This window comes from Somniosus microcephalus, chromosome 29 (genome assembly GCF_052327205.1).
Source record: "Somniosus microcephalus isolate GS21.2 chromosome 29, FLI_Smic_1.0, whole genome shotgun sequence".
Classification (NCBI taxonomy): domain Eukaryota; kingdom Metazoa; phylum Chordata; class Chondrichthyes; order Squaliformes; family Somniosidae; genus Somniosus; species Somniosus microcephalus.
In genome coordinates this window covers 8,087,344-8,114,227 of record NC_141015.1, presented here as the reverse complement: position 1 = coordinate 8,114,227, position 26,884 = coordinate 8,087,344, and the positions used below count along the sequence as shown (strand labels likewise).

The 26,884-nt window shown below is 49.3% G+C and overlaps 1 protein-coding gene across 7 annotated transcripts in view; it reads right to left on the bottom strand.

Annotated features, from left to right (window-relative positions):
• Positions 1-26,884, bottom strand: part of fam149b1 (family with sequence similarity 149 member B1) — a 166,323-nt gene that overhangs the window by 50,439 nt on the left and 89,000 nt on the right. For 4 of the 7 annotated variants that reach the window (XM_085970128.1, XM_085970124.1, XM_085970125.1 and 1 more), the window contains 3 exons: positions 26,271-26,359; positions 10,994-11,218; positions 6,241-6,309 (listed from right to left, as the gene is read on the bottom strand). In XM_085970128.1, coding sequence (XP_085826254.1) covers positions 6,241-6,309; positions 10,994-11,218; positions 26,271-26,359 — 383 coding nt within the window. The remainder of the gene's footprint in view (positions 1-6,240; positions 6,310-10,993; positions 11,219-26,270; positions 26,360-26,884) is intronic. The other 3 variants (XM_085970129.1, XM_085970126.1, XM_085970130.1) reach the window with 3 other exon arrangements.

Here is a 26,884-nt window from a genome sequence, read left to right as displayed (position 1 = left end):
ACTGTAGCAGGTGCAGTACTGAGGGAGCGCTGCACTGTCGCGGGGCAGTACTGAGGGAGCACTACAATGTCGGAGTGGCAGTACTGAGGGAGCGCTGAACTGTTGAAGGGGCAGTACTGAGGGAGTGCTGCACTGTCGGAGGGGCAGTACTGAGGGAGCACAGCACTGTCGTAGGGGCAGTTCCAAGGGAGCGCTGAGCTGTTGCAGGGGCAGTACTGAAGGCACGCTGCACTGTCGCAGGGGCAGTACTGAGGGAGTGCTACACTGTCGGAGGGGCAGTACTGAGGGAGTGCTGCGCTGTTGAAGGGACAGTACTGTGGAAGAGCTGCGCTGTTGGAGGGGCAGTACTGAGGGATGGTGCACTGTCGGAGGGGCAGTACTGAGGGAGCTCCGCACTGTCGGAGGGTCAATACTGAGGGAGCACTGCACTGTCGGAGAGGCAGCACTGAGGGAGCGCTGTACTGTCGGAGGCGCAGTACTGAGGGAGCGCTGCACATTCGCAGGGGCAGTTCTGAGTGAGAGCTGCACTGTCGCAGGGGCAGTACTGAGAGAATGCTACGCTGTCGCAGGTGCAGTACTGAGGGAGTGCTCCACTGTTGGAGGGGCAGTACTGAGGGAGTGCTCCACTGTTGGAGGGGCAGTGCTGTGGGAGCACTGCACTTTCGAAGGAGCTATATTGAGGGAGCACTGCACTGTCGGAGGGTCAGTACTGAGGGAGCGCTGCACTGTCGGAGGGGCAGTACCGAGGGAGCGCTGCACTGTCGGAGGGGCAGTACCGAGGGAGCGCTGCAGTCGGAGGGGCAGTACTGAGGGAGCGCTGCACTGTCGCAGGGGCAGTACTGAGGGAGCGCTGCACTGTCGGGGGGCAGTACTGAAGGAGCGCTGCACTGTCACAGGGGCAGTACTGAGGGAGCGCTGCACTGTTGCAGGGGCAGTACTGAGAGATTGCTAAACTGTCGGAGGGACAGTACTGTGAGAGTGCTGTACTGTCACAGGGGCAGTACTGAGGGGGTGCTGCACTGTCGCATGGGCAGTACTGAGAGAGTGCTACACTGTCGGAGGGGCAGTACTGAGGGACCGCTGCGCTGTCGCAGGGGCAGTAGAGGAAGCACTGCACTGTCGCAGGGGCAGTACTGAGAAATTGCTGTACTGTCGGAGGGGCAGTACTAAGGTAGCGCTGCACTGTTGGAGGGGCAGTACTGAGGGAGCTCTGCGCTGTCGGAGGGGCAGTACTGAGGGAGAGCTGCGCTGTCGGAGGGGCAGTACTGAGGGACCACTGCACTGTCGGAGGGGCAGTACAGAGGGAGCGCTGCACTGTCACACGGACAGTACTGAGGGAGTGCTGCACTGTCGGAGGGGTAGTACTGAGGGAGCGCTGCACTGTCGCAGGGTTAGCAATGAGGTAGCACTGCACTGTCGCAGGGTTAGCAATGAGGTAGCGCTGCACTGTCGAAGTGGCAGTAATGAAGGAGTGCTGCACTGTAGCAGGTGCAGTACTGAGGGAGCACTACAATGTCGGAGTGGCAGTACTGAGGGAACGCTGAACTGTTGAAGGGGCAGTACTGAGGGAGCGCTGTGGGAGCACAGCACTGTCATAGGGGCAGTTCCAAGGGAGTGCTGCACTGTCACAGGGGGAGGACTGAAGGAGTGCTGCACTCTCACAGGGGCAATACTGAGGAAGGGCTGCACTGTCGGAGGGGCAGTACTGAGGGAGTGCTGCACTGTCGGAGGGGCAGTACTGAGAGAGCACTGCGCTGTCGGAGGGGCAGTACTGAGGGTGCATGGCGCTGTCGGAGGGGTAGTACTGAGGGAGCACTGCGCTGTCGGAGTGGCAGTACTGAGGGAGCGCTGCACTGTCGCAGGGTTAGCAATGAGGTAGCGCTGCACTGTCGGAGGGGCAGTACTGAGGGATCGCTGCACTGTGGAGGGCTGCACTGTCGAAGTGGCAGTAATGAGGGAGTGCTGCACTGTAGCAGGTGCAGTACTGAGGGAGCACTACAATGTCGGAGTGGCAGTACTGAGGGAGCGCTGAACTGTTGAAGGGGCAGTACTGAGGGAGCGCTGTGCTGTCGGAGGGGCAGTACTGAGGGAGCACAGCACTGTCGTAGGGGCAGTTCCAAGGGAGCGCTGAGCTGTCGCTGGGGCAGTTCTGAAGGTGCGCTGCACTGTCGCAGGGGCAGTTCTGAGGGAGCGCTGCACTGTCGGAGGGGCAGTACTGAGGGAGTGCTACACTGTCGGAGGGGCAGTACTGAGGGAGTGCTGCGCTGTTAAAGGGACAGTACTGTGGAAGAGCTGCGCTGTTGGAGGGGCAGTACTGAGGGATGGTTCACTGTCGGAGGGGCAGTACTGAGGGAGCGCTGCACTGTCGGAGGGGCAGTACTGAGGGATTTCCGCACTGTCGGAGGGGCAGTACTGAGGGAGCGCTGCACTGTCGGAGGGGCAGTACTGAGGGAGCGCTGCACATTCGCAGGGGCAGTTCTGAGGGAGAGCTGCACTGTCGCAGGGGCAGTACTGAGAGAATGCTACGCTGTCGCAGGTGCAGTACTGAGGGAGTGCTGCACTGTTGGAGGGGCAGTACTGAGGGAGTGCTGCACTGTTGGAGGGGCAGTGCTGTGGGAGCACTGCACTGTCGGAGGGGCTGTACTGAGGGAGCGTTGCACAGTTGGAGGAGCAGTACTGAGGGAGCACTGCACTGTCGAAGGGGCAGTACTAAGGGAGCGCTGCACTGTCGGAGGGTCAGTACTGAGGGAGCACTGCACTGTCGGAGGGGCAGTACTGAGGGAGCACTGCACTATCGGAGGGGCAGTACTGAGGGAGCGTTGCACTGTTGGAGGAGCAGTACTCAGGGAGCGCTGCACTGTCGAAGGGGCTGTATTGAGGGAGCACTGCACTGTCGGAGGGTCAGTACTGAGGGAGCGCTGCACTGTTGGAGGGGCAGTACTGAGGGAGCGCTTTGGGATGTCCGGAGGTCATGAAAGGTGCTAAGTAAATGCAAGTTCTTTCTTTCTTTAATTCATCATCTAGTAGAAATAATCTTTCAATGAAAGTTAACAAGGCTAGGGAAGAGAAATAAACAGTGGAATCATAAATCAAATGGTTCTAGTTTACAGAGTACAACAAAGAAGTTTTGAGTAGCAAAGGATCAGTGGAGTGCGAAAAGCCTGTAGAGTGTGGAGTTTAGTCCAGCAGGAGTGATTTGGGCAAGTACTGACGTTTTACTTATTTATTGCATTTTGACTTTAATTTACTTCATTTTAGCTATTCAATACCAGGAACTGGTTTGAACATGGACTCAGTTAATTAATGAGGCGGTGTAATTAGCTGTTGTCTGAATGATTTATTTTTCCTCTGGCATTTGGGCTAATGTCGATGTTTAGGGGGTTAGGTTTGAGTTTCCAAGCAAGACAGTAATTTTAAGGGGCAACAGATCAGTGGAGTGTGAAGGGCCAGTAAAGAGTGGCATTCAGCTTTGAGGTGTCCTTCATCTATGATGACCACACAGGTAGGAATATCTCAAACACCTTGGTGAGGAGTTTCTACAATTTATCCAGGACTTAGAAACATAGAAAAATAGGAGCAGGAGTTGGCCATTCGGCCATGCTCCACCATTCAATATGATCATGGCTGATCCTCTATCTCAATACCATATTCCCGCGCTCTCCCCATACCCCTTGACACCTTTTGTGTCTAGAAATCTATCTATCTCCTTCTTATATATATTCAGTGACTTGGCCTCCACAGCCTTCTGTGGTAGAGAATTCCACAGGTTCACCACCCTCCGAGTGAAGAACTTTCTCCTCATCTCAGTCCTAAATGTCCTACCCCGTATCCTGAGACTGTGACTCCTCGTTCTAGACCCCCCCCAGCCAGGGGAAACATCCTCCCTGCATCCAGTCTGTCTAGCCCTGTCAGAATTTTATACGTTTCAATGAGATTCCCTCTCATTCTTCTAAACTCCAGTGAATGCAGGCCTAGTCGACCTAATCTCTCCTCATACGCCAGTCCTGCCATCCCAGGAATCAGTCTGGTGAACCTTCATTGCACTCCCTCTGTGGCAAATATATCCTTTCTTAGGTAAGGAGACCAAAACTGCACACAGTACTCCAGGTGTGGTCTTACTTCTCTCTAGTTCAGCAGTTACTTCAGACCAACAAGGAAGGCGGTCGTGTTGGTTCTAGTTCTAGGAAATGAAGTGGAGCATGTTCAAAGTTTCTGAGCTTGAGTGAGTAACAGTTGGTGGTTGAAAAGTTCCTGGATTTTCCTGATGGTCACCCACAGGTGAATTAACGAAGAGGGGAAATGGGTGAGCATCTATCAGGGTAGGAGGAGGAGACAGGAGGCAGTGCTGAATACCTGTGACAATCATCTTCTTCTTTCGTATGGTAGTAGCAAATCAAATGTCAATATCTAAGTCAGATATCCAGGCCAAAGCTTCCGGTGTAACAGCGTGGATATCTTGTAGGCTGCCTGCGAATTTCCTGAGGGCAGTGCTCAGCGATGCGCTCCACAGTCGCATGATGGGGATGCTTTAATCTTCCATCTATGGAGAAGGTCTACCATGATCGGTTCTGAGGACGTTGATGGTTGTCCACTGTTTGTGAGGAAGGTTTGTTCCTTTGGGTTGTACAGTGGGGTCCTCTATAAGGAATCCATTCCGTATGTTATAGTTCTTCCAAGCATTTTGTCATCGGTCATCAAGGCTGAGGGGAGATTGCTGAAGGGCTTCGGCAACAGTCCAAAATGGCCTTCTAGATTTGAGACTGGTTGGTTGTTCAAGTTGGCCTGGATCGTGTCTTTGCTGGTGTAGCGGTTGTATTCTCTGGAGACTGCATATTCACGGTGTAGGTGTGGTGGTGCGATGTTTGCAAGCACGGGCAGCCAAGGTGTTGGTGTCGATAAAAGAATACAGGTGATAATTCTCATCGTAGAATTCAGCTGGACATCAACGGATTTGACATGCGGACTCGATAGCCACGCTGGAGAGCAGTACTCCGATGAAAAGTACACCAGGGCGAGTGTTGCCGTACGGAGGGTTTGAGCGTCTGCTCCCCATGTGGATCCAGTGAGTTTCTGGATCAAGTTGACCCTACTCTAGTTTCTTCCCAAGGTTCTGTTTATATGACAGGATGCAATCAAGCATGACTCCTAAATAGGCGGGGTTTTTAGCATGGTTTACCTCTGCGCTGCAAAAGGTGACAATGATAACTCGGAGAAGGGCAATCAGGAGCAACATCTCGGCATCATGAGTCAAGTGACAGTTTGGGTGGGACGGGGCGGGGCACGGCACAGGAGAATTGAAGTGCAGAAACGCTGCAGTAATGGAGGATGCCATAGCCTGGGGAATTAACACTTTTATAAGCTGCAGTCAGTGGTCCTACTGGGTACCAGGGTCAGAATATAATGGAGTGGGTGCAAAAGGTTTTGGAGTAGGAAGGGAAACAGCTAGAGATCAATGTTGGAACCAATAACACAGGACGGAATAGAACTGACATCTTACAAAGGGAGTTTCAGGAATTAGAAAGTTCAAAGAGCTCGGCTCAAGGGGAGCAATCTCAGGATTGCTCCCACTGTCACATACAGTCAGTATAGGAAGAGAAGAAGTAAGTGTGTGGCTGGAGAGATAGTGTAGGAGGGAAGGAATCAGTTTCCTGGGATATTGGGATCAATTTTAGGGCAGGAGTGGCCTGTACAGGATGAGTAGAGTGTAAATTGTGGTGTGGGGAGGGTTTCAGCAAAGGAGCAATGGAGGTAGGACAGAGTAAAGGACAGGTTAGAATGAGGAGGAAGCAAAAAGATTGCCAGAGTGAGGTTGAGTTTTTTGTATGTAAATCCACAAAGTACTAAAATTAGAGAGCTAGAGGCATTAATTGCTATATTAACGGCATTAACTGAGATGCTGTTAGGGCTGGACTGGAAGCTAAATATTCTTGGATCAGGAAGAATGCGATCGGATAAAAACTGTGGCAGCATTGATCAAATATTCTATTACGTGCTAGAATGTAAGGATGAAACCAGGGGAGGAAGCAAAGGCTGAATCTATCTGTTTAGAGTTAAGGAATACTCTGTCTGGAGATTTTTAAGACCTGCTGAACTATGGAAAGGAGACAGAGGAACAGATATGTAGACAACAGAGTAAAATGCAGTAATAACAGTTCCAACTATCTAAAGATGGAGTTAACGTAATGTAAGTGGCAAAGAAGATGAGGAGTCTCCAGGACTGCTCGCTAGTTCAATAGTTACCTTAGTCCAACAAGGAAGGAGGCACTGTTGGTTCTAGTTCTAGGAAATGAAGTGCAGAAAGTGGGTGATCTAAATATCGAGAAACATCAAGGAAACAATGACTAATATAATTAGGCTTTATACAAAAACTGTAAAGGAGGTGGAACAAATATAAAAGGTACTTTACTGGAAAAAGCAAATTTTAATTAAATAAAAAGGCAATCAGCTCAAAAGAATTTGAAAGAAAACTGGCAGTTAACAACAACAACTTGCATTTATATAGCGCTTCACAGGGGCGATTATCAAACAAAATTTGACACCGAGTCACATAAAGAGATATTAGGACCAATGTTCCCTTTAGTTTTTTGGGGGCCCTGCGGCCCCTTTAACGGGCTGCATGGCCCATTCAAAATTCCGCGCATGCATGGCTTTTTCAATTGAAAAGCCGGCTCACTGGCTGCACGGGACCCCGAGAGCACTGCGCGACCACGCAGCTTAAAGCAAACACTGATTCGGACAGATGAGCAAAAGCTTGGCCAAAGAGGTGGGGAAAATTTTCGGTACCTTAGCGCCTCCCGTTAGCGACACCGTGAAAGCCCCGGTCGACGGTGGTAGACCTAGCCACGATGGCAGCAGTCAGAACTTGCGTGGCATCAAGCTGAGACTGCACGAGAGCAGTCTGAGATTGGATGCCACCAACCACAGACTGCATTACAGCACTAAGACATTGCGTCGCTTCTGCCTGTGCTGCAATGGAAGCGGCGACATCGCCCAGCACATGCGGCATCAGGTCTGGGTCGCCATGGTCTCTCTGGGAGTCTACCGTCCTTTGCAGAGTGGAAATGCTGGGCTCCATGGTGTGCGCAGAGCCTTGTGCAATGTTGGAGGCAGACTCTTCCACGCTCCTTACCATTACCAAATGGCTTTCGGGCACCCTTGCCATTGCATCTATCATCTCCGTGTGCATGCCCATCACCCTTCTTCTAAAGGCCTCCTCATCTAAGTCCTGAGCAACAGAACTCGCGCGCGAACTTGCCCTCCGGGGAGTTACCCTTTTCCCTATCTGAGCTGGTGCCTGCGGGTGAGAGATGCAGTGACGCTGTGTTCTTCCCCCTCCTCTTCTCCCACCTCGCTCTTTACAGTGCCCTCGGGGACAGGCTGCTCAGGTGCTTGCTCATTATCTGAAAGCATAAAGGCACAAGAGTCGGGTTAAGGTGAGGAGAGGGGGGCAGGAAGGGAGATATGCATGCAACCAGCATGATTAGCTGGAAAGTGCGAAACACTTGTAGGCTGAGGGGGAAGTGGGATGCGATACCGTTGTTGTCCCCAAGGGAGTCAACATTGCCAGTGGCCACGGTGCCCACCACCTGGCGCCCAATAATCTGCAGCACTCTATTTTTCAGTGCAGACAGTGGTTGGGTGTCGGCTTGACCCTGCTTGTGCGCTCCTGTTGTGAGCCACCTTGGCCTGCAAGAGAAAGGAAAGTATGTGAGTGAGTGTGGAGAAATGTGTTTGGGTGATGTGCCTGCCATAGTTGAAAAGCTGTTATTGTGTGCATGGTGAGAGATGTGGCTGTGAGTGTTGGTAGGTAGAGATTGTTGGTGGGCGAGTGCTGGGGCTCTGGTGCTTTTGGCAGTGTGTGAAGATTGTGGTACAGATGGTGGTATTCAGCATTCCTTGAAGCATTCACTCACCCCGACCCTCCGAGTGAGGTCATTAAATTTCTTCCTGCACTGTGTGGGGGTCCTGGGGACAACAGTGCTGCCTGAGACGTGCTGCGCTACCTCCCTCCACATGGTGCGGAAGACTTGCGGCGAGGGCCTCCTGCCACTTGCCGGGTAGAGCACCGCCCTCCGTCTCTCCACAGCGAAAACCAACGCCTCCAATGCTTGATCGCACAATCTGCGGGCTCTCTTCCCTGGGGCAGGATCTGACATGAGTACAGCTGCTTCAGTCCTCCGGCTCCTTCTCCTTGTCCTGCTGCTACTTGGTGAGGCAGCTGCACAGTCAGCAATGTTGAGAATGAGGTTCTGCAGCATCAATGAACCTCCCCTTTTAGTATTGAAAAAAGCCTGTGCCAATCATGACTTGCGATTAGACTGCACCTGATATTGGTCCACCTTTTGAGTGTAACGCCAATGAGCTTGGGTTTAAGACTTGAATTAGGACTCCAATTATTTTTTTGAGCAGTGAGCATGAATTTTGCCTGCAGTCTAAAGCATTAGCGCCTGGCGCTAATTCTCCAACTTTTCTAATGATGCCGCCCATTCCTGGGCTATAATGAATTTCTAGCCCGTAGATTTTAAGGAGCGATTTCAAGGACGAAAGAGGTAGAGAGGGGGAGAGGTTTAGGGAGGGTATTCCTGAGCTTAGGGCCTTGGCAGCTGAAGGCACGGCCGCCAATGGTGGAGCAACAGAAATTGGGGATTGCAAGAGGCCAGAATTGGAGGAACGCAGCATTCTCAGAAGGTTTTAGGCCTGGAGGAGGTTACAGAGATAAGGAGGGACGAGGCCATGGAGGAGTTTGAAAACAAGGATGATAATTTTCGATTCGAGGCGTTGCTGGACCGAAAGCCAATGTAGGCCAGTGAGCACAGGAGTGATGGGTGAACAGGGCTTGGTGTGAGTTAGGATACGGGGAGCAGAGTTTTGAATGAGCTGAAGTTTATGAAGGGCGAAAGATGGGAGGCCGGCAGGAGTGCGTTGGAATTGTTGAGTCACAAGGTAACAAAGGCAGGAATGAGGGTTTCAGCAGCCGAAGAGCTGAGGCAGGGGCGGAGTTGAGCAATATTACAGAGGTGGAAGTTGGCAGTCTTGGTAATAGAGAGAACATGGAGTTGGAAGCTCTGCTTAGGGTCAACTAGGACGGCGAAGTTGCGAACAGTCTGGTTCAGCTTCAGACAGTGGCTAAGGAGAGGGATGGAGTTGGTGGCTAGGAAAAGGAGTTTGTGGCAGAGATCAAAGACAATGGCTTAGGTCTTCCCAATCATTCATTGGAGGAAATTTCTGCTCATCCAATACTAGATGTTGGACAAGCAGCGTTACACAAATCAGAGACAGTGGAGGGGTCGAGAGAGGTGGTGGGTGTCGTCAGCGTACATGTGGAACCTGACGTCGTGTTTTCAGATGATGCCACTGAGGGGCAGCATGTAGATGAGAAATAGGAGGGGCCCAAGGATAGATCCTTGGGGGGGGAAACCAGAGGGAATGGTGCGGGAGTGGAAAGGGAAGCCATTACAGGAGATACTCTGGCTAGGAATGGAACATTGCGAAGGCAAAAATAGGAAACTTTCAAACTGGAGATAATAAGGGCACAAATTAGACATATTCCTACATAAGTAAAGATGGTGCAGCAAAAAATGGAGCAACTTGGATTTGTAGAGAAACTAAAGTTTAAATGATACTGGAAAAGAAAATCTAAGGCTACGAATATTTAAAAAAACATTGAATGCAGTACACAAAATATAAAAGAGAAACAAAAACAGATTAGAAAGATTGAGGGGGCAGGAAATGAAAGGTACAAGAGGGTGAGTGGAGCAGTTCAATGGGAGAACTACAGATAAGGGAGGAGTTCTGAAACAAATTGGTGGAAGTCAAGGTGGAACAGGCCTTGACGGAGTGTAACCTGGAATGTGGAGGGAAATCAGAAAGCAAACAGCTAACGCTCCAAGCACAATCTTTCAAACATTCTTTGCTATCAAATTTATGCCAGAGGGTTGCCAATGTTTGGTGTAAAAGGGAAAAATGAATAAACCAAGTACAGGAAACTTTGTGATATCCGGCACCGACGGGACCGAGCTGTTGCCGATCTATCAAAACTGCTGGACACACCAGCGTTAATGTTGAAGCATACGGAGATTTGCAGCTCTGTATCTGGCAACAAACACACAGCTTCTAAACAGTCGGCCGTACCTTGGAAGCGTCTCTGAAGCTGTTGCTAAGCTACAGAGAGACTTTGCAGAGCCTGACTGTTGAAAAAAAAGCCACGAGAAGAAAAAAAACCTAACAAAACGGCTCCTGATTTCTGCCGGTCGATCGAGGTTTCTGGACAAACAACCTCCGGATAAACCAAAGTTTCCTGTACTGTAATAACAGACGAGTCAGACTAACACCTGTTGTGGGTAAACTTCTGGAAGACCATAATTTGGGATGTGTGGATTAATTCAGGACAGCCATCATGGATTTGTAATGGCAAGTTGTATCTGACAAATTCTATTGAGTTCTTGGAGTCGATCGTAAAGTGCATTGAAAAGGAAATGCAATGATAAGGTGCCACATAGGAGTCTTTAGATAAAGTTTGCTGCTTTTCAGTCTGGAAGATGTGAGTAGTGCTCCCCAGGAATTAGTGTTAGAACCATTGATTTTATCAATATCCATAAATGATCTGGATTCATGTATTGTGACACAATAGCAAAATTTGCAGCACTACAAAGACAGTGAGTGTGGTTAACTGGGAAGAGGATGGTAAGTGACTCCAGGGTAGAGATGGATTAGTAGACACAAATATTCAAGGTCCTAAGAGAACAGACATGTATGAGATGGCCACAAACTCTAGTACCAGGGAACAGGACTCAAGGAGGAAAGGTTTACAATGAACTATTTTATGCTGAGGGTGGTCAAGGTGTGGATGCACATAATGTGTAAGAAATTAAGGAAGAATTTGACAGATCTGTGGCGGAGCAGCTGATTGAGGCCATTAGCTGTCAAATGCACTGCAGAGTGTTTTCCAGTTCGGTACGTTCCTAAGCTCCACACTTTCATTCACTGTACTTACAGCCGTATTCCACGCACCACTTCATCTATGGATCCAATTGGAGTTCCAGAGTGGGATAAACTGGAATGTATTGGGTGGAGTGTCCGAGGAGGATTGCGTCTTCGTGCAGAATGGACTGGGTGGGACAGAGAGGAAACACTATGTTCCAGCAGATGGTTTGAACGAAATTGGTTTGAAGAGATGGTGCTTGAACATGGTCGCAGAACAGGGCTCTCATCTGGATCCCTGTAATCAAGTTCACCATATAACACATCAACAACAAATCTGTCACCCTTTCAAGTACCCTCTCCCCAAACACACACATAGACACACACACAACCCTACACACATCTACAGACACACACACCCCTACAGACACACACACCCCTACAGACACACACACCCCTACACACACATACAGAGATGCAGACACACACACAGGCATACAGACACAAACACAGACAGACACACACTCACATACAGACACACACACTCACATACACACATTCACATACAGACACTCACATACAGGCACTCACACACACATTCACATACAGACACACACACACACAGACACACTCATACATAGACACACACACATACTCATACAGACACACACACACTCACATACAGACACACACACTCACATACAGACACACAGACATACACACACTCACATACACACAGACACACAGAAATACAGACACACACACTCACATTCACATACAGGCACACACACACATTCACATACAGACACACACACAGGCACTCACACACATTCACATACAGACACTCACACACACACAGACACACTCATAAATACAGACACACACACACATAGACACACACTCACATACAGACACACACACACATAGACTCACATACACACAAATACAGAGACACACACACAGACACACACACACACACACACACACTGACAGACACACACACACACACATAGACACACACACACACATAGACACACACACACACTCACATACTTCCAGACACACATTCACACACACACACACTCTCATACAGGCACACACACACACTTAGACACAGACACACGCGCACACACTTCCAGACACACACTTCCAGACACACACACACACTCACACACATACAGGCACACACATAGACACACACACACACAGACTCTCACTTCCAGAGACACACTCACAGACACACACTCACAGACAGACACGCACGCACACACAGACACTCAGACACAGACACACACTCACACACTTCCAGACAGACACACACACACACTCACTTCCAGACACACACACACACACTTCCAGACACACACACACACACTTCCAGACACACACACACACACTTCCAGACACACACACACACACTTCCAGACACACACACATTTCCAGACACACACACACACACTCACACTTCCAGACACACACACACATTTCCAGACACACACACTTCCAGACACACACACACACACTTCCAGACACACACACACATACAGACACACACACTCACATACAGACAGACACACTCACATACAGACAGACACACTCACAGACAGACACAGACACACACTCACATACAGACGCACACACAGGCGCTCGGACACATATAGACACACACACACTTCCAGACACGCACACTCACATACAGACACACACACACGCACTCAGACAGACAGACAGACACACTCACAGACAGACACACACACACCTTCAGACAGAGACACACACACTCACAGACAGAGAGACACACACTCACAGACAGAGAGACACACTCACAGACAGAGAGACACACACTCACAGACAGAGAGACACACACTCACAGACAGAGAGACACACACTCACAGACAGAGAGACACACACTCACAGACAGAGAGACACACACTCACAGACAGAGAGACACACACTCACAGACAGAGAGACACACACTCACAGAGACACACACTCACAGACAGAGAGACACACACTCACAGAGACACACACTCACAGAGAGACACACACACTCACAGACAGAGAGACACACACTCACAGACAGAGAGACACACACTCACAGAGACAGACACAGACAGACACACTTCCAGACACACACTTCCAGACACAGACACACACTTCCAGACACACACACTTCCAGACACACACTTCCAGACACAGACACACGCACTCTTCCAGACACGCACGCACTCTTCCAGACACGCACGCACACACTTCCAGACGCGCACGCACACACTTCCAGACGCGCACGCACACACTTCCAGACGCGCACGCACACACTTCCAGACGCACACACACACTTCCAGACGCACACACACACTTCCAGACGCACACACACACACTTCCAGACGCACACACACACACTTCCAGACGCACACACACACACTTCCAGACGCACACACACACACTTCCAGACGCACACACACACACTTCCAGACGCACACACACACACTTCCAGACGCAGAGACAGACACACTCGCAGACAGACACGCGCACACTCGCAGACAGACACGCGCACACTCGCAGACACGCGCACACTCGCAGACACGCGCAGACAGACACGCGCACACTCGCAGACAGACACGCGCACACTCGCAGACAGACACGCGCAGACAGACACGCACACTCGCAGACAGACACGCACACTCGCAGACAGACACGCACACTCGCAGACAGACACGCACACTCGCAGACAGACACGCACACTCGCAGACAGACACGCACACTCGCAGACAGACACGCACTCGCAGACAGACACACACACACACTCACAGACACACACACTCACAGACACACACACTCACAGACACACACACTCACAGACACACACACTCAGACACACACTCACAGACACACACACTCACAGACACACACACTCACAGACACACACACTCACAGACACACACACTCACAGACAGACACACTCAGACAGACACACTCACAGACAGACACACTCACAGACAGACACACTCACAGACAGACACACTCACAGACAGACACACTCACAGACAGACACACTCACAGACAGACACACTCACAGACAGACACACTCACAGACAGACACACTCACAGACAGACACACTCACAGACAGACACACACACTCACAGACAGACAGACAGACAGACACAGACAGACACACACACTCACAGACAGACAGACAGACACACACTCAGACAGACACACACACTCACAGACAGACACACACACTCACAGACAGACACACACACTCACAGACAGACACACACACTCACAGACAGACACACACACTCACAGACAGACACACACACTCACAGACAGACACACACACTCACAGACAGACACACACACTCACAGACAGACACACACACTCACAGACAGACACACACACTCACAGACAGACACACACACTCACAGACAGACACACACACTCACAGACACACACACTCAGACACAGACACACACACTCAGACACAGACACACACTCAAACACATACAAACACACACACAAACACATACAAACACACGCACAGACAGACACAGACACACACACAGACACACACTCAAACACATACAAACACACACAAACACACACTTCCAGACACACATACACACACAGACACACACTCAAAAACATACTCACATACAGAGACTCAAAAACACACTCACATGGAGACTCAAAAACACTCAGACTCACACACACACACAGACACACACAAACCCCTACAGACACACACACACACTCACAGACAGACACACACACTCACAGACACACACACACACTCAGACAGACACACACACACTCACAGACAGACACACACACTCACAGACAGACACACACACACACTCACAGACAGACACACACACTCAGACAGACACACACACTCACAGACAGACAGACACACACACTCACAGACAGACAGACACACTCACAGACAGACACACACACTCACAGACAGACACACACACTCACAGACAGACACACACACTCACAGACAGACACACACACTCACAGACAGACACACACACTCACAGACAGACACACACACTCACAGACAGACACACACACTCACAGACAGACACACACACTCACAGACAGACACACACACTCACAGACAGACACACACACTCACAGACAGACACACACACTCACAGACAGACACACACACTCACAGACAGACACACACACTCACAGACAGACACACACACTCACAGACAGACACACACACTCACAGACAGACACACACACTCACAGACAGACACACACACTCACAGACAGACACACACACTCACAGACAGACACACACACTCACAGACAGACACACACACTCACAGACAGACACACACACACTCACAGACAGACACACACACAGACACAGACACAGACACACACACACACACACTCACAGACAGACACACACACACACACAGACAGACACACACTCACAGACAGACACACACACTCACAGACAGACACACACACTCACAGACAGACACACACACTCACAGACAGACACACTCACAGACACACACACTCACAGACACACACACTCACAGACAGACACACACACTCAGACAGACAGACACTCACAGACAGACACACAGACACTCACAGACAGACACACACACACTCACAGACAGACACACACACTCACACAGACACTCAAACACACACACAAACACATACAAACACAGACACACACTTCCAGACACACATACAGACACACACACAGACACACTCACATACACTCAAAAACACACTCAGAGACTCACACACACACTCGCACACATACAGACACACACACACAAACCCCTACAGACACACACACTCACACATACACTCAGACACACACACTCACACACACACAAACACATACAAACACACACACACTTCCAGACACACACACATACAGACACACACACACAGACACAACACAGACACAACACACAGACACAACACACAAAAACATACTCACATACAGAGACTCAAAAACACACTCACATAGAGACTCAAAAACACTCAGACTCACACACACACTCGCACACATAGACACACACAAACCCCTAGACACTCACAGACACACTCACACACACACACACACTTCCAGACACACACTCACGCACACTTCCAGACACACACTCACGCACACTTCCAGACACACACACACGCACACTTCCAGACACACACACTCGCATACAGACAGACACACACTCGCACACTTCCAGACACACACTCGCACACTTCCAGACACACACTCGCACACTTCCAGACACACACACTCGCATACAGACACACACACTCGCATACAGACAGACACACACTCGCATACAGACAGACACACACTCGCATACAGACAGACACACACTCGCATACAGACACACACTCGCATACAGACACACACTCGCATACAGACACACACTCGCATACAGACACACACACACTCGCATACAGACACACACACACTCGCATACAGACACACACACACTCGCATACAGACACACACACACTCGCATACAGACACACACACACTCGCATACACACACACACACACTCGCATACACACACACACACACTCGCATACACACACACACACACTCGCATACACACACACACACACTCGCATACACACACACACACACTCGCATACACACACACACACACTCGCATACACACACACACACACTCGCATACACACACACACACACTCGCATACACACACACACACACTCGCATACACACACACACACACTCGCATACACACACACTCGCATACACACACACACACACTCGCATACACACACACACACTCGCATACACACACACACACTCGCATACACACACACACACACTCGCATACACACACACACACACTCGCATACAGACACACACACACTCGCATACAGACACACACACACTCGCATACAGACACACACACTCGCATACAGACACACACACACTCGCATACAGACACACACACACTCGCATACAGACACACACACACTCGCATACAGACACACACACACTCGCATACAGACACACACACACTCGCATACAGACACACACACACTCGCATACAGACACACACACACTCGCATACAGACACACACACACTCGCATACAGACACACACACACTCGCATACAGACACACACACACTCGCATACAGACACACACACACTCGCATACAGACACACACACACTCGCATACAGACACACACACACTCGCATACAGACACACACACACTCGCATACAGACACACACACACTCGCATACAGACACACACACACTCGCATACAGACACACACACACTCGCATACAGACACACACACACTCGCATACAGACACACACACACTCGCATACAGACACACACACACTCGCATACAGACACACACACACTCGCATACAGACACACACACACTCGCATACAGACACACACACACTCGCATACAGACACACACACACTCGCATACAGACACACACACACTCGCATACAGACACACACACACTCGCATACAGACACACACACACTCGCATACAGACACACACACACTCGCATACAGACACACACACACTCGCATACAGACACACACACACTCGCATACAGACACACACACACTCGCATACAGACACACACACACTCGCATACAGACACACACACACTCGCATACAGACACACACACACTCGCATACAGACACACACACACTCGCATACAGACACACACACACTCGCATACAGACACACACACACTCGCATACAGACACACACACACTCGCATACAGACACACACACACTCGCATACAGACACACACACTCGCATACAGACACACACTCGCATACAGACACACACTCGCATACAGACACACACTCGCATACAGACACACACTCGCATACAGACACACACTCGCATACAGACAGACACACTCGCATACAGACAGACACACTCGCATACAGACAGACACACTCGCATACAGACAGACACACTCGCATACAGACAGACACACTCGCATACAGACAGACACACTCGCATACAGACACACACTCGCATACAGACACACACTCGCATACAGACACACACTCGCATACAGACACACACTCGCATACAGACACACACTCGCATACAGACACACACTCGCATACAGACACACACTCGCATACAGACACACACTCGCATACAGACACACACTCGCATACAGACACACACTCGCATACAGACACACACTCGCATACAGACACACACTCGCATACAGACACACACTCGCATACAGACACACACTCGCATACAGACACACACTCGCATACAGACACACACTCGCATACAGACACACACTCGCATACAGACACACACTCGCATACAGACACACACTCGCATACAGACACACACTCGCATACAGACACACACTCGCATACAGACACACACTCGCATACAGACACACACTCGCATACAGACACACACTCGCATACAGACACACACTCGCATACAGACACACACTCGCATACAGACACACACTCGCATACAGACACACACTCGCATACAGACACACACTCGCATACAGACACACACTCGCATACAGACACACACTCGCATACAGACACACACTCGCATACAGACACACACTCGCATACAGACACACACTCGCATACAGACACACACTCGCATACAGACACACACTCGCATACAGACACACACTCGCATACAGACACACACTCGCATACAGACACACACTCGCATACAGACACACACTCGCATACAGACACACACTCGCATACAGACACACACTCGCATACAGACACACACTCGCATACAGACACACACTCGCATACAGACACACACTCGCATACAGACACACACTCGCATACAGACACACACTCGCATACAGACACACACACACTCGCATACACACACACTCGCATACAGACACACACACACTCGCATACAGACACACACACACTCGCATACAGACACACACACACTCGCATACAGACACACACTCGCATACAGACACACACACACTCGCATACAGACAGACACACACTCGCATACAGACAGACACACACTCGCATACAGACAGACACACACTCGCATACAGACAGACACACACTCGCATACAGACAGACACACACTCGCATACAGACAGACACACACTCGCATACAGACAGACACACACTCGCATACAGACAGACACACACTCGCATACAGACAGACACACACTCGCATACAGACAGACACACACTCGCATACAGACAGACACACACTCGCATACAGACAGACACACACTCGCATACAGACAGACACACACTCGCATACAGACAGACACACACTCGCATACAGACAGACACACACTCGCATACAGACAGACACACACTCGCATACAGACACTCTCAAACACTTCCAGACACACACAGACACACACTCACAGACACACCCCTACAGACACACACTTCCAGACACACACTTCCAGACACACACACACACAGGCGCGCACTCGCAGACAGACACACGCGCACGCGCGCTCACAGGCACGCGCGCGCACACCCTCAGACACGCACAACCACAGACACGCACACACTCGCATACAGACACACACACACTCGCATACAGACACACACACACTCGCATACAGACACACACACACTCGCATACAGACACACACACACTCGCATACAGACACACACACACTCGCATACAGACACACACACACTCGCATACAGACACACACACACTCGCATACAGACACACACACACTCGCATACAGACACACACACACTCGCATACAGACACACACACACTCGCATACAGACACACACACACTCGCATACAGACACACACACACTCGCATACAGACACACACACACTCGCATACAGACACACACACACTCGCATACAGACACACACACACTCGCATACAGACACACACACACTCGCATACAGACACACACACACTCGCATACAGACACACACACACTCGCATACAGACACACACACACTCGCATACAGACACACACACACTCGCATACAGACACACACACACTCGCATACAGACACACACACACTCGCATACAGACACACACACACTCGCATACAGACACACACACACTCGCATACAGACACACACACACTCGCATACAGACACACACTCGCATACAGACACACACTCGCATACAGACACACACACACTCGCATACAGACACACACACACTCGCATACAGACAGACACACACTCGCATACAGACAGACACACACTCGCATACAGACAGACACACACTCGCATACAGACAGACACACACTCGCATACAGACAGACACACACTCGCATACAGACAGACACACACTCGCATACAGACAGACACACACTCGCATACAGACAGACACACACTCGCATACAGACAGACACACACTCGCATACAGACACTCTCAAACACTTCCAGACACACACAGACACACACTCACAGACACACCCCTACAGACACACACTTCCAGACACACACACACACAGGCGCGCACTCGCAGACAGACACACGCGCACGCGCGCTCACAGGCACGCGCGCGCACACCCTCAGACACGCACAACCTCAGACACGCACAACCTCACAGACACGCACAACCTCACAGACACGCACAACCTCACAGACACGCACACACTCACATAGACATGCACACACTCACATACAGACACGCACACACTCACATACAGACACGCACACACTCACATACAGACACGCACACACTCACATACAGACACGCACACACTCACATACACTCACACACTTAGACACACACACACACATACAGATACCGACAGACACACACCCTCTCCACACACACACACCAAACTCCCCAACTCTGCCACTCTCTTTCCCTCACTGCGAATAACACAAACCCAGATGTCTCAATAGACAGGAACACATGTCTGGAGATCTATGCGCTGCATTACTGTCCCAGCTTTGCAACTCAATATCAATTTTGTGCCAACCTTGAAGCAACAGTAAATTGTGCTGCAAAAACGTTTTGCTTAAACATACATGTTTAAACTGAGGGTTTTTATCCAGAATCTCCCTCCAAACTTGTATGGTACAGTCCATCCAGAAACTGGCTGTTTTTTGAGTTCTCGATAGTAAAACAAATAAAATAAATGCAGCTGCTGCAAATATTAATATGTTACAAAATATCAAGACCTGCTTTGAGACACTGCCACTCGTGTCCGTCACCACCAGTCAAGTTTCTCCTCAGCCCTGTCTGTGTTTGGCTCTTACTCTACGTGTTGACTCTACATGCGGCAGATTGGCTGCTATATAGTAAACATAGCTTTTGCTTTCAAAGCTGGACAGCATTCACCTTCCTGTTCTGCCTATCCCGATGCCAATCAGCACGTGGCTCAGGTAGTAATCCCGAGATTACCACCCGTGAGGTCCTGTTTTTAAATTTAGCTCCTAACTTCTAATATTCACTTAGCAGGCCCTCCTCCCTTTTCTTCCCTATGTCACTGGTTCCGACATGGACCACGACAACTGGATCTTCACCCTCCCTTTCCACGTTCCTCTCCAGTTGCTCCGATATATCCTTTACCTTTGCAGCAGGTAGGCAACACACCCCCTTGGGCTCTCGTGACAGCAGAAGATGCTATCTATCCTGAATTATCGAATCCCCGATGACTACAGCCTATCTATTCTGCTCCTTCTCCGCTTGGACTGCCTCCTGTTCCACGGTGCCATGGTTAACATTCTGGCCATCCTTCCTGCAGCCTTCATCCTTATCCTCCCAGGTAGCAAGTACATTGTACCTGTTGGACAGGACCAGTGTCTGCGGGACCTCCTTCTCTATCTCCCCTAGGATCTCCCCACCCTGCTGGCTGACAGTCACACTCTCCCCTTCCTGCATCTGTGCTTTCCTCTGAGGTATACTCTGGAGTAAACTATCCGGAAATTCCTCCCCCCCTCCCTTATGTATCAGAGTATCTCTAACTAACAGAGGCTGCTGAACAGGTGACCCAAGGTGCTCTTTACTGTTACTGCAAGCACCAACATTCTTATAAGCCCAACCACTCCCATAGCTACCTTGATTACACTTCCTCCCACCCTGCTTCCTGTAAGGACTCTATTGCATTCTCCCAGTTTCTCAGTCTGTGTTGCATCTGTTCTGATGATGCCACCTTCCACACCAATGCTTACGATAGGCCATCCTTTTTCCACATCCAAGGATTCCCATCCACCGTTGTTGACAGGGCCCTCGACCATGTCCGACCCATTTCCTGCACTCACCAGAATCACAATAGATTTCCCCTTCTCCTCACCTTCCACCACACCAGCCTCCACATTCAATGGATCCCTCCCCTCCCTTTCAGCATTTCAAAAGAACAGTTCCCTCCTGACACCCTGTTGCACTCTTCAATCAGCCCCAACACCTGTGCCCCTTCCCAAGGTAACGTAGAAACATAGAAGGTAGGAGCAGGAGTAGGCCATTCGGCCCTTCGAGCCTGCTCCACCATTCGATGAGATCATGGCTGATCATCCAAACTCAGTACCCTGTCCCTGCCTTCTCCCCATATCCCTTGATACCTTTAGCTCTAAGAAATATATCCAACTCCTTCTTGAATATATTTAAAGACTTGGCCTCAACCGCCTTCTGTGGTAGAGAATTCCACAGGTTCACCACTCTCTGGGTGAAGAAATTCCTCCTCATCTCTGTCCTAAATGGCCGACCCCTTATCCTTCCCATGTAAGGGCAGAAGATGCAACACCTGCCCTTTCACCTCCCACAGCCCAGGGTCGTAAACACTCTTTCCAGGTGATGCAGTGACTTACTTGTACTTCCTGCAATTTAGTATATTGTATTCGCTGCTCACGATGTGGTCTCCTCTGAATTAGGGAGACCAAACGCAGATTGGGTGATCGTTTTGCGGAACATCTCTGTTCAGTCCGCAAGTGTGACCCTGAGCTTCTGGTTGCTTGTCATTTTAATTCTTTGGAATTCTCTGCCCCAGAGGGCTGTGGATGCTGATTCTTTGAGTATATTCAAGGCTGAGATCGATAGATTTTTGGACTCTAGGGGAATCAAGGAATATGGAGATTGGGTGGGAAAGTGGAGTTGAGGTTGATGATCAACCATGATTTATTGAATGGCGGAGCAGGCTCGAGGGGCCGCAGGGCCTACTCCTGCTCCTGCTTCTTATGTTCTTATTCTCCGCTCCACTCCCACTCTGACCTCGGCTTCCTGCACTATTTCAATGAAGCTCAAGGGAAGCTCCACAAACAGCACCTCATCTTTCAATTAGGCACTTCGCAGCCTTCCTGACTCAACAAGGAGTTCAACAATTTCAGATCATTACCACTGCTCCAGTTTTTCTGGACAGCAGGTGCTGGTAATGGCTCTGCTGTTGCTATTTACAGCTCCTCTAGGCCCATCTTTTGTTTCTTTACTTGTCCCATTACCACCTCCTTTTGCACCATCGTCCCTTTTGTCATTTAATCTCTCCTACCTTCCACCCAATCACAGACCTTTGCTTTTGTTCTTTCCTCCCCATCCCCCTTTACCCTACCTCTGTACATGCTTAAAACCGGTTACCTCTCTAACCTTTACCTTACCTCTGTACATGCTTAAAACCGGTTACCTCTCTAACCTTTACCCTACCTCTGTACGTGCTTAAAACCGGTTACCTCTCTAACCTTTACCCTACCTCTGTACGTGCTTAAAACCGGTTACCTCTCTAACCTTTACCCTACCTCTGTACATGCTTAAAACCGGTTACCTCTCTAACCTTTACCCTACCTCTGTACATGCTTAAAACCGGTTACCTCTCTAACCTTTACCCTACCTCTGTACATGCTTAAAACCAGTTACCTCTCTAACCTTTACCCTACCTCTGTACATGCTTAAAACCGGTTACCTCTCTAACCTTTACCTTACCTCTGTACATGCTTAAAACCGGTTACCTCTCTAACCTTTACCCTACCTCTGTACGTGCTTAAAACCGGTTACCTCTCTAACCTTTACCCTACCTCTGTACGTGCTTAAAACCGGTTACCTCTCTAACCTTTACCCTACCTCTGTACATGCTTAAAACCGGTTACCTCTCTAACCTTTACCTTACCTCTGTACATGCTTAAAACCGGTTACCTCTCTAACCTTTACCCTACCTCTGTACGTGCTTAAAACCGGTTACCTCTCTAACCTTTACCCTACCTCTGTACATGCTTAAAACCGGTTACCTCTCTAACCTTTACCCTACCTCTGTACTTGCTTAAAACCGGTTACCTCTCTAACCTTTACCCTACCTCTGTACATGCTTAAAACCGGTTACCTCTCTAACCTTTACCCTACCTCTGTACTTGCTTAAAACCGGTTACCTCTCTAACCTTTACCCTACCTCTGTACGTGCTTAAAACCGGTTACCCCTCTAACCTTTACCCTACCTCTGTACGTGCTTAAAACCGGTTACCTCTCTAACCTTTACCCTACCTCTGTACTTGCTTAAAACCGGTTACCTCTCTAACCTTTACCCTACCTCTGTACGTGCTTAAAACCGGTTACCTCTCTAACCTTTACCCTACCTCTGTACGTGCTTAAAACCGGTTACCTCTCTAACCTTTACCCTACCTCTGTACATGCTTAAAACCGGTTACCTCTCTAACCTTTACCCTACCTCGGTACGTGCTTAAAACCGGTTACCTCTCTAACCTTTACCCTACCTCTGTACATGCTTAAAACCGGTTACCTCTCTAACCTTTACCCTACCTCTGTACATGCTTAAAACCGGTTACCTCTCTAACCTTTACCCTACCTCTGTACGTGCTTAAAACCGGTTACCTCTCTAACCTTTACCCTACCTCTGTACATGCTTAAAACCGGTTACCTCTCTAACCTTTACCCTACCTCTGTACATGCTTAAAACCGGTTACCTCTCTAACCTTTACCCTACCTCGGTACGTGCTTAAAACCGGTTACCTCTCTAACCTTTACCCTACCTCTGTACGTGCTTAAAACCGGTTACCTCTCTAACCTTTACACTACCTCTGTACGTGCTTAAAACCGGTTACCTCTCTAACCTTTACCCTACCTCTGTACATGCTTAAAACCGGTTACCTCTCTAACCTTTACCCTACCTCTGTACATGCTTAAAACCGGTTACCTCTCTAACCTTTACCCTACCTCGGTACGTGCTTAAAACCGGTTACCTCTCTAACCTTTACCCTACCTCTGTACGTGCTTAAAACCGGTTACCTCTCTAACCTTTACACTACCTCTGTACGTGCTTAAAACCGGTTACCTCTCTAACCTTTACCCTACCTCTGTACATGCTTAAAACCGGTTACCTCTCTAACCTTTACCCTACCTCTGTACATGCTTAAAACCGGTTACCTCTCTAACCTTTACCCTACCTCTGTACATGCTTAAAACCGGTTACCTCTCTAACCTTTACCCTACCTCTGTACGTGCTTAAAACCGGTTACCTCTCTAACCTTTACCCTACCTCTGTACGTGCTTAAAACCGGTTACCTCTCTAACCTTTACACTACCTCTGTACGTGCTTAAAACCGGTTACCTCTCTAACCTTTACCCTACCTCTGTACATGCTTAAAACCGGTTACCTCTCTAACCTTTACCCTACCTCTGTACGTGCTTAAAACCGGTTACCTCGCTAACCTTTACCCTACCTCTGTACATGCTTAAAACCGGTTACCTCTCTAACTTTTACCCTACCTCTGTACATGCTTAAAACCGGTTACCTCTCTAACTTTTGCCAGTTCTGACGAACGGTCATCAATCTGAAAAGTTAACTCTGCTTCTCGCGCCACAGATCCTGCCTGACCTGATGAGCATATCTAGCTTTTTCTGTTCTTATGACCAACATTCTTAATTCGGTTCTGTCTGTGAGCTGCAATGACCGGACTCAGTTATGCCATTATTGTGTAGCGAGGGGATGTGAAAACAGATGTTCTTTGTCCAAGACAATCATATCTAAGTTTGATATAGCAGAGGAACGCAGGAATAGCTACAGGGGAATCCTTGAGCAAGATCAAGCCATTAATGTAATAATTGGAGCTAAGTATATAGCTAGCATAACAGCCCATTGTTAGAACAGGTCTGGGATGAGGGAACTCAGAAGTCACTGGTGTCAGCCATAGCTAAGTAGTAACTTTCACCTCTGACTCAGAGGGTTGTGGGATCAATCCCCACAACGCCAGACACTGCCCGTAGTCTCAATGTGATGGACAGAGGGATAGAGATACCTCAATAAGAAAAAAGAGTGACATAGAGAAAGTGAGCAACACCACGGGACATCAAGACATTTACTAATGAACCGACAACAAGGCCCATGGCTAGGAACAGTACTTACTGAATCTTCCCAGGCAGTGGAAGGTTTCTCTGATGAAAGGGAATCCCTTGGATCTGCAAACTATTTGGCCTGCTCTGTGCTCGCTGAACCTGCAGCAAAAGAAATAAGACAGACTCCAACAAGAATTTACACTTGAATAATACCTTTAATGCAGAAAAACATCCCTTGATGTTTCAACGGTGCAATCAGACAAAAATGGCCACTGAGCCAAAGAAGATATTAGGAAGGGTTTGGTCAATGAGGTGGGTTATAAGAACAGTCTTAGAAGGATGAGAGAGGGGTGGAGGAATTTCGGCATGGAATTCCAGTGTGGGGCCTCGGCAGCTGATGCATGACCACCAATGGTGTGGTGAAAGGAGGGGAGGAGGCACAAGAGTCTGAATTCAAAGGAATGGAAAGCTTAGTGGAGGTTGTAGGAAGAGGCTGAAGGGGGTAAACAGAGATAGGATGGGATGAAGCCACGAGGGGGATTGAAACATTTTACATATGAGACGTAGGGGGACTGGGGGCTACGTAGGTCAGCGTGGACAGGAGTGATGGCTGAGTAGGACTTGGTGTGGTAAGATTTGGGCAGAGGGTGCAGAATAAGAAAAAGACATGGATGTGGGTTTCAA